General features: G+C 41.4%; 1 protein-coding gene across 1 annotated transcript in view; it reads right to left on the bottom strand.

Moving 5' to 3' along the window:
* Mgam (maltase-glucoamylase) overlaps positions 1 to 9,481 on the bottom strand; it is a 131,250-nt gene that overhangs the window by 70,533 nt on the left and 51,236 nt on the right. The window contains exons 30-37 of the mRNA XM_013021693.1: positions 9,002 to 9,114; positions 7,170 to 7,295; positions 6,048 to 6,176; positions 5,691 to 5,801; positions 5,363 to 5,425; positions 2,556 to 2,690; positions 1,988 to 2,075; positions 831 to 969 (exon numbers count right to left, since the gene is read on the bottom strand). Of these exons, the coding sequence (XP_012877147.1) occupies positions 831 to 969; positions 1,988 to 2,075; positions 2,556 to 2,690; positions 5,363 to 5,425; positions 5,691 to 5,801; positions 6,048 to 6,176; positions 7,170 to 7,295; positions 9,002 to 9,114 (904 nt within the window). The remainder of the gene's footprint in view (positions 1 to 830; positions 970 to 1,987; positions 2,076 to 2,555; positions 2,691 to 5,362; positions 5,426 to 5,690; positions 5,802 to 6,047; positions 6,177 to 7,169; positions 7,296 to 9,001; positions 9,115 to 9,481) is intronic.

Raw genomic sequence — 9,481 nt, 5'->3', positions numbered from 1 at the left:
GGGGGGAGGCTGGGAAGGGATGTGAAGGGTAAACCAAAGGAGGAGGCTGCAATGCTTGGTAAGAAATGTACGCATTATCCTGCCCATGTAATTGCAACTCCTCTGTACAGCATGTTCACAAATAAAATAAAATTTAAAAAAAGACTGCAATACAATATAGTCCAAAAATATATACATGACTCTCTGAAGTCAGAACCATGTCTTCTACACACCTGCCCACTGACACTTACATATGTACTTTTCTAGCTGTAATGAAACTCTTTAATCAGGCCTGACAGGTCAGTGAATTCGTTTTGGTGGAGGAGTCAAGAATTCTTTCTCATGTGAGGCTTCAGTAGAGGCCCCCCTCCCTGGCCACCAGGAACTGCCCAGGCATTCCACCAGTCAAAGTCATAGAAGAAGATCAGTTTCCTGTTCAGATTGAACTTAGGGTAATTTTTTATTGTTTTTATTGTTCACTGAGCTCACAAAGTACAACTACACTATCTCAAACTAAGAATAATTGACTAGCCAACAAGAGAGAAAAAAAACCAATAGAGAGGATTGACTACTGGAATAATGAAGAGAGTGAGCAGCCCATCAGATACCTTCACATGTAACGAAATGATAGTAATTGATATCTATCTGTAAAAATAATAACATAAATAAAGATCTAATTTCTGTTATCATTATGCATGTGTGTTGGGACCATGCCTTCACTTTGTTGTTCCAAATATAATCACATGAACCTCAGAGTACTTACTAAATAAACAAAAATGACTACACTGATGTCTTCCGAGTGCATTGCTAGGCACCTGGTGATGTCGGGTAGAGGAGAAGACACAACTCACTCGTAGGTGGGTCTGGTCTGGGACCAGCCATACAGGCTGTGGACGTCGTAGTGCCGCACCCGCAAGCCGTCTGGGAGGATCTGCTCGCTCTCCATGCACAGGGTCTTGCTGCTCAGGCCTCTGTCCCTGCCATCCACATCTGAAGAGAAAATTGAAGGATGTGCAAAAACAGCCCTGATAGGCGGGGTCCCTGGCCTCTCTATAAAGGATTGAACGCTGGAACTTAGGCTTCATCTCTGAATGGGCTGCACGTGCCTGAGCTGCATTAGTGCCTGCACATGCTTTCCTCACCAACACGACTGGAGAAAGCACAAATCTCAGAAACGACCCACAGCTTTCAGGCAGACCCTGATCTAAGCCTCTCATACATCAATTATCTCATTTAATTCTTACAATAATTGTACAAAGTATAAAGAGTTGTCCGTGTCTTTCAGATCTAGATGATATTTGGAAATAAAACAAAATCAATTGAAGGTCACATCACTTTAAAAAACAACAAAAAGGACTTGTGCTGGGCTCTGGTGGCTCATGACTGTAATCCCAGCTACTCAGGAGGCTGAAATTTGTCAGCAATCAAAGCTAGCCTGGGCAGGAAAGTCGGTGCGACTCTTATCTCCAGTTAACCACCAGAAAACCAGAATTGGCACCGTGGCTCAAAGTGGGAGAGTGCTAGCCCTGAGCAAAAAAAGCTCAGCAACAGCACCCAGGCCCTGAGTTCAAGCCCCATAACTGATCAAACAAAGGAATTTTGATGTCGTTGAGCCCAAGCAGCACACACACACACACACACACACACACACACACACACACACACACACACACACATTCCAGTCATTGAGCTTCATTATTCTGATTGGGATTAAATGACATTCCTGACAATAAGTTATCATAAACCTGAAGAATTAAGAAATCTAGCTGTGAAAATCATTTGGTAATATTAAACTACTAAAGGACCGCAGGCCAAACTTCAGAAATTCTCTCCTAAACTGCACATTTCCTAAAATACTTGATTAAAATACTTGGTGTGCTAGTGTCTCTGCCCTGAGTAAGCGCCAGCACCATGAGGACCAGCCTTCAGTGGTCAGGGCTGCTGAGTTCTGGCAGTTATCTTCCTTCTAGCCATGTCTTGGTAGATTAAGGAGGCCCTCGGTCCTTACGTGGCATGTACGGAGGGCGGTTCAGTGCTGTATCCCTGCAGCCAGGAGCAACTGCCCCGTTCACGAAGCTCGAAGGTTCATTCATATCCTAGAAATGTCACACACACACACATACGGTGTATGGTAAAGACAATAACATTGTATCAATTCAATGATAAACAGAGCAATGGATAAATTCTTCACCACTCCGTGCTTCCTGTGGATCCCACCCAGGGAGGATCACCACCAAGGTGACACTTAGCAGGAAACAGCAAGTGAACCCCATCGGATGGCTGTGTGGAGAGTTATAAAACATTCTCCTGAAGGCCAAGTAAAGTTCTAAGCAATGACTAATGACCACCCAACAGATTGCACAGCACAGATCTCAGGTCTGGCACAAAGTATGGAGATATGACCAGGCACACTGCTGGTGGGAAAATGTATGGTCTGAGATACCCAATGCTTTAATGGAAGAGTATTTAAGCTTCTTGACTAAAGTCATCTTGCCTATGGTGATCTCTATGCTACCACAAGTTAAGGTTCACACAACAGCTAACCATGTGTACCCAGACAAGCACCCTGCACTCACAATCCACATGCCATCAAACTTCAAGCTCTTCTCTGGACTCTGTGGATTGGTGTAGAGCTCTTCCATTTCCCTCTTCCACCACAGAGCAGTCGAGTTCCGGAAAAAGTCTGGGAAGGCCACGTAAGCTCTGTATTGCTATGAAAACAAAACACAATTCATTTGTACCAGACCAGTACACCAGACAATAAACAGGAGAATACTAGGTACCTTAACTCATGCAAATACTTGTACAACGCTGAGGAAGAGTCCTTTCTTTCCCATGCTTAAATTTTAATGGTAAAACCTATGCACTGAACTCACACTTTCTAGAACTTAAAAATTGACCCTTAATTGTCCTGCCACTTCCTAAGTACTTCATATAGACAAAGATGAAGCAGGAGAGAGACTGCAGCTTCCAGTGCCAGACATCAGGTCCACAGTACAACAAACCTCTGTCATCTGGCTGACCTTAGCACTGCACAACTAGAGGCTCAATAATGGTCTAGTTCACACCACATCTTTATCTATGGACTCCAAGGGTCTACATTTCAAAACCCTTCCAAAATTCCAGTTGTATCTAAGGAGGAAACGGAAAGCTTCTCTTCTCCTCATCTTCCCTCAAATAGTAAAAGCAGTGTTTACATCTTAACATCAAAGTGATCTAAGGCCTCACCTCTTCACTATACAGAAGGATGTTTGGAAATAATTATTTATTTGTATTCTGTGTGTGTGTGTGTGTGTGTGTGTGTGTGTGTGTGTGTGTGCTTATTGAACTTAAACTCAGAGCCTTGAACTCTTGCTCAGCATTTTTACTCATGACTAGAGCCATGTCTCCTTTTCCAGTTATTTGCTAGATGACTGAAGATTATTAAAGTCTGTTGGATTTGTCTGCTACAGCTGGATCTGAACATCGGTTCTCAAATCTCTAACTCCGGAATTGGCTATCAGCAATTGGCATATATTCTTATGCTTTAATCTTCATCTCCCTTCTAGGCTAAGCTTAGAACCTGACAACTAATCATTAAATGAGAATAAACATTAATTATATACTCAAAATCATATTGCTAATAATAACTATCAAATGTCCAGGTATGTATTCATGCCATTACAAAAGAGCAAATGTACAAAACTCTTTCTACTCCTCCATGGTTCTTCCTATAGAATATGATGGTCCTTGATGAATACTCTTCTCTGTGAATAACTGTGTGAAGAATCATTTGTGAAGCATCAGCAAGCTAAAGGATACTTGTGGTGAGGGCTGATACTATCTCAGAGAGAACATTTGGTCTGGGAAAATCACAGTTCTTAGACAAACAAAGCCAGCTTATGCCACCTTGCTGTCCAGAAGGCAGCTTCTTCAATACTTCAAACCATGGCAGGTATCCTGGGAAACAGGCCTTTGTTTCATTTCCCAGCTTTGCTCTCAAGGTAACAAAAACAACACATTCTCTAATAGAAATCCTGGCTAGCAGAACAATTGTTGAAGAAGACAAAAGAGTACATGCTCTCCAGAAGAATTCCCAATAGAATATTTGATAGCAAATCAGAACAGACTGCTGTCAGTTTATTGTGTCCTCTTCTGAGCCAAATGATGAGGCCTAAGGTATTCTCGCCCTCTAGGAATGACATATTTTTTTTCATGCAACCAATCCTTAGTCGTATAGGAGGGAAAATGAGATCTAAAATCTTGGGCTACCTGGATCCATGAAAGGCATTTTTCTTTTTTCTTTTTTTTTTGATCATGGGAATTGAACTCTGGGCCTCGGTGCTGTCCCTCAGCTCTTCAGCTCAAGTTGACCTACAGAGCCACTTCCAGTTTTCTGGTGGTTTTTATTGGAGATAAAAGTCTCACAGACTTTTCTGTCTGGGCTGGCTTTGAACCACAATCCTGCGATCTCAGCTTCCTGAGTAGCTAGGATTACAGGCATGAGCCACCAGCGCTGGGTACAAATTTTTTAATATAAGACATAAGACTAATTGAAAGTAGGGGGCAGAATTTATAATTATGAAGATGAAAATATCTGCCCAAAATTTAATAAGTATAGATTTTTTAAAAAATAATAACTAAACCAGGTTAGACATGTCTTTTAAAATTGTTTCCAAGGCAACCACAAGAGCTGTACTTAATAAGAGAAAAGAAAAGGCTTCTTGAAGGTATCATGCAGCACAAAATCAATGGCCTTTGAAATCTGCCAGCCTTGGATCTGAAATCACTGTTGTACTGCTGACACAGTGGACAAGTCATTGAAGTCCCCTGAGCCTTATCCCAAGGACAAGAATACTCATATCTCAACTGCAAGCAAAGCATTACTGCATGTAGAGTCATCAGCACAGAGACTGACTTACAAGATGTTTTTCCTTCATGACTTCCCTCACCATGTCATGTCAGGAATTTTAGCCATGGCTGTTCCTTCTTTGTAACCATAACCACTCAAAATTTACACACACACACACACACACACACACACACACACACACACAATGGCTCACACCTGTAATCCTAACTACTCAGGAGGCAGAGATCTGAAAATCATGGTTTGAGGCCAGCCCAGGCAGGAAAGTACCCATGAGGCTTTTCTCTCCAATTAACCACACGAAGTAGGGCTATGTGTCAAAGTGCTGGAGTGCTAGCTTGAGAAAAAGAGCTCAGGAACAGTGTCTAGTCCCTGAGTTCAATACCCACAACCAAATATATATATATATATATATATATATATACACACACACACATATATGTGTGTATATATATATACATATATATATATATATATATATATATACATACATATATATATATATATATATCCAAAACAAAATAAAATCCTTACCTCCACTTGACTGTCCCAGTCCAGAGAGCTGTTAACCACAATGTTAGGAAAATCAGGCCAGACCTAAGCAGAAAAAATGTTCAATATCAACAGTAGTATTTTCTCACCCATACCTATGAAATCATTAACTGTGCTCCTTAGAGAAATATACATGGTTTATTATATAGGGCGAATCCCACAAAGCCCTTAAATATATGAATAAAATTTGATTGAAACATGGAAATTATTGACATTCAGACTCCAAATGAGAAAAGACAAAAATCGACATGAACAAATGTATTAACTGTGTAACCACCCCAAGTTAAGGATGAGTGGTTTACCACTGTACCTTGCCCCAGACAATTCCTCCATCATTGGGAAACTTGATGAAGACATCATCCTCCACACCACGAGTGAAGGCAGGATAGGGCTCTGTCTCATTGCCAGAAATGGCTGGGTCCTGAAACCAAGGCACAAATCAGACAGAAAGACACATGCAGAGAATGGCCAGGGACACAACACAGCTCTTCCCAACACATCTTCCTTACATTATGCTTGAACTTTACAGTGTCTGAGATGCTGCTAAATGCCTTTTCCATCCAACTTCAACCTTTCCTTGTGTACCATGGAAGGAAACACAGTGTGGGCCTTCCCCACCCATTCCCCTTCATCCTCCCAGAGGCCACAGATTCCCACGGGCTCTGACCAGAATGAGGATGACCCGCATGCCAGCGGCCTTCATGCGATCGATCAGGGCGGGCAACCCAGAGAACTTGGGGCTGAGGGTGAAGTCCAGCTGCCGCTCCATGTAGTCGATGTCCGAGTACTGCACGTCCTGGGGGAGGACACAGGGGACTGAGTGATAGCTGGGGCCTCAAGGCCAGGTTCCCAGGAGAACGACTCTCCACCACCCGTGGTTCCTTCTGAGTCAGCTCCCAGCTCTGTTATTTCTCAGTTATAGATACTGGTGAATATACATAGTCGTTCAACTTTTCACTCATAAAATATAAAGAAAAATATCTAAGTCAGGAAAAAAAATTGGAAGATAAGGCTTAGAGGGTGGAGTATTAGGAAGATCAATATAAACACTGGGTGAGAAAGTGCTTTGTAAACTGCTAAAATAAGGAGTACATCTCCATACCTCCACCACAAAGCCACCCTTGGATTCAATGGTTCATGTTAAGAGAAAAGAATTGTTCCCTCCCCAGGTGTAGTAGATACAAAGTCTACTACAAAGCAAGGAAACACAAACACTTATAGTACTAACACATGTAGTAATCAGACACCGTTTCCTAGTTACAGAGGATATGTATAGGATGGCTGTGTACTGTTTGGTTACTATTAAAGGCAATTGAATAAAAACTGGAATGAAGCAAACAATTAAAGTTCCTGTGAGGGCAGATCTGACCACACAGTACCTACAGAAGCTGACCTGGGCACTGACCCATACCGATAATGGGCTAAGAGAATCTTGGGTCATGTTATTCCAAAAAAGCAAAAAAAATCTAACGGAAGAACTGTTTTATTTTTATGGGAACATGGTTTTGTTCACTAAATGTCTTCAAGTTATGTAACTTGAACATTGGGATGTACTATACAGCATCGCAATCCTTATAACCAGCTCATTCTTCTCACAGTGAATCTTTGATCTCTCGGTGTTTGGAGGAGGCATCACCCCACCTGGATTTCTGTGATAATAATATCATTTGAAAAAACACTTTGTATGCCTACAGAACCTCACAAACCTCCAACAACCACATTGAGATTCAGAAACAGCAGTGTTCCCTATGAGAATACAGAGTATGGTGCACACAGGGCATCCACATACATAGGGGATCTGTGCGGCCACCATCTCATCATACAAGCTGGAGATCTCAGCATCATTCTCGTATCCATAGCGACACAGCTGGAACCCCAGGGACCAGTAAGGCACCATGACAGGCCGGCCAATGACCTAGGAAATAGGCATTAAATAAAGGCAAATGAGGCCCAAAGAAACATAGGTCCCATGGTTTCCCTTATTTGCAATATCTAGTATATGTCTGAGACAAGCAGAAAACGTCAGATAAGTTGATGTTAGGGAAATGAACCCTTAGATATATATTCAAATATTTTTTTTCTTTCATGCGATTGTTTCTAACACATTTATAAGATTATTTCTTTGTTGCTTTGTATGTCCCTCCCCCTCAGTATAACCCCTGCTTTCACTGTATTTGATGTCGGTATAATTTGTGGAGGGGAAGGGAAAAAAACAAATCGTTTAAATAGGGATACAGGTGGACCCATTGCAACAATGAGATGTATAAGTCGTTATGCCAAAAACGAACTTTACAACTTTGTGGGGGGTGGGGATAGGATTGGGTGGTGGTGGAGTGGGGGGGATGGGAAGGGATGGGAAGGGGAAACAAAGGAGGAGACTACAATGCTTGATAAGAAATGTATTCATTATCTTGCCCATGTAATTGTAACCCCTCTGTACAGTATTTTCACAATAAAAATAAATAAATAAAGGCAAATGCTAGTCCTTTAAACAAGAAGCCATACTGAAGTTATCTATGAAGAAAAATCTTGTCCCAACGTTCCAAGCCAGAAATCCAATGAATTCCAGCCACAAATGGAGATACCAGAGGAAGAACTATCAGATCATCTTGTGGAAACCCTACTATTAGACTGGAGTTCATTCTTTAGGAATTCTGGGGAAATACCTTTTTTCTATTCATTCTTAGATGTAGTCTCACTTACCAGTGAGAAGCTGAGAATTTACGATCACACACACACACACACACACACACACGCACACACACACACACACACACACACACACACATGCTCCACAACTTAGCAGCTGTGTGCCCTTGGGCGCTTCAGGAATCTCTTTGTTTGTGTTTTCACCTGTAAATTGGAGATAATCTTAGTGTCTGTCTCACAGTGTTTTTATGAGGTCTAAATGCATAACTATTCCCAAAGTGTTCTGACATGGATTAACAAATGCAGTAATAGTACAAATGTATTTCTGCCATAACCAGGACCCGTAATACTACTTTACCTCTAACTCAGCAACTGTTATTTCCACTATGACCAACTCTGTCACTATCACAACTCAACAGTCAACAACTATGCCACCACCTTAACTCTCACAGCCATCATTAAGAAAACAAACACATAACCATCAACATTCTCAAAACTATTGCTATAGAATACATCATCACCAATATCAATGCCATCTTAATCACCACCCTCATGATCACCACACCCACAATCAATCCCACCACCATGACATCCACCAACACAACTAGTAATCAATATCATCATCACCACCCATACAGCTACTATGACAACCATTAACACCATAATGACCACTTCCACCATCACCACCATCACGATCACCATCAGCACCAGCACTAGCAACATCACCACAATTACCTCTACAACCACTTCCACCATCACTACCTTGACTGATTCTACTTCCCTAGCATGATGGATAAGCTATCAATTTAATGAATATTGGAATTTATGTGTTTTATTTTATTTTATAATACACCTGTCTTTTAAAATGTCCAAGAATTCTCATTGTCGCATGAGAGGTATAAAGATGAATGTGGGATTCGGATCCCAGTATTGCTGCATGAGCACTTGACAGACAAGTAAATTCACACCTACCTCGGTATACTGCTGAGTGACAAGCTCTGGAGTTGGCCCCAAGAACACATAAAAGTCCAGAACTCCCCCTGTGGTGCGGTATGTCAGGGCCGGCATGGGCTGGAAAGTCACATCTGAAAATAGAGGGAAAGGTGAACCGAGCTGCCTGCAAAGCTTCAGCATGGGAAGAATGCAGCCCTGAGCACTGTGCCTTCTCTCCTCCATTGAACGCTATTAAGACATGATTTTCTCTACTCAACTCACATGGACTGGAAGAAATTAAGGGAAAGGATTCAATCCATGAACATGTTGATTTGCTTTAGTATCTTATTATGTTCTATAAATCTGCTCCATTAAATTCTCATTGTTGGTTACTAAAACAATAGCTTAATGGGCAAGCATGTAACTCAGTGGCAAAGTGCAAGAAAGAAAGAAAGAAAGAAAGAAAGAAAGAAAGAAAGAAAGAAAGAAAGAAAGAAAGAAAGAAAGAAAGAAAGAAAG

Source organism: Dipodomys ordii, unplaced genomic scaffold (assembly GCF_000151885.1).
Source record: "Dipodomys ordii isolate 6190 unplaced genomic scaffold, Dord_2.0 Scaffold56, whole genome shotgun sequence".
Lineage (NCBI taxonomy): Eukaryota > Metazoa > Chordata > Mammalia > Rodentia > Heteromyidae > Dipodomys > Dipodomys ordii.
Note: the sequence above shows the minus strand (reverse complement) of the source record. Positions and strands in the feature narration are given on the sequence as shown.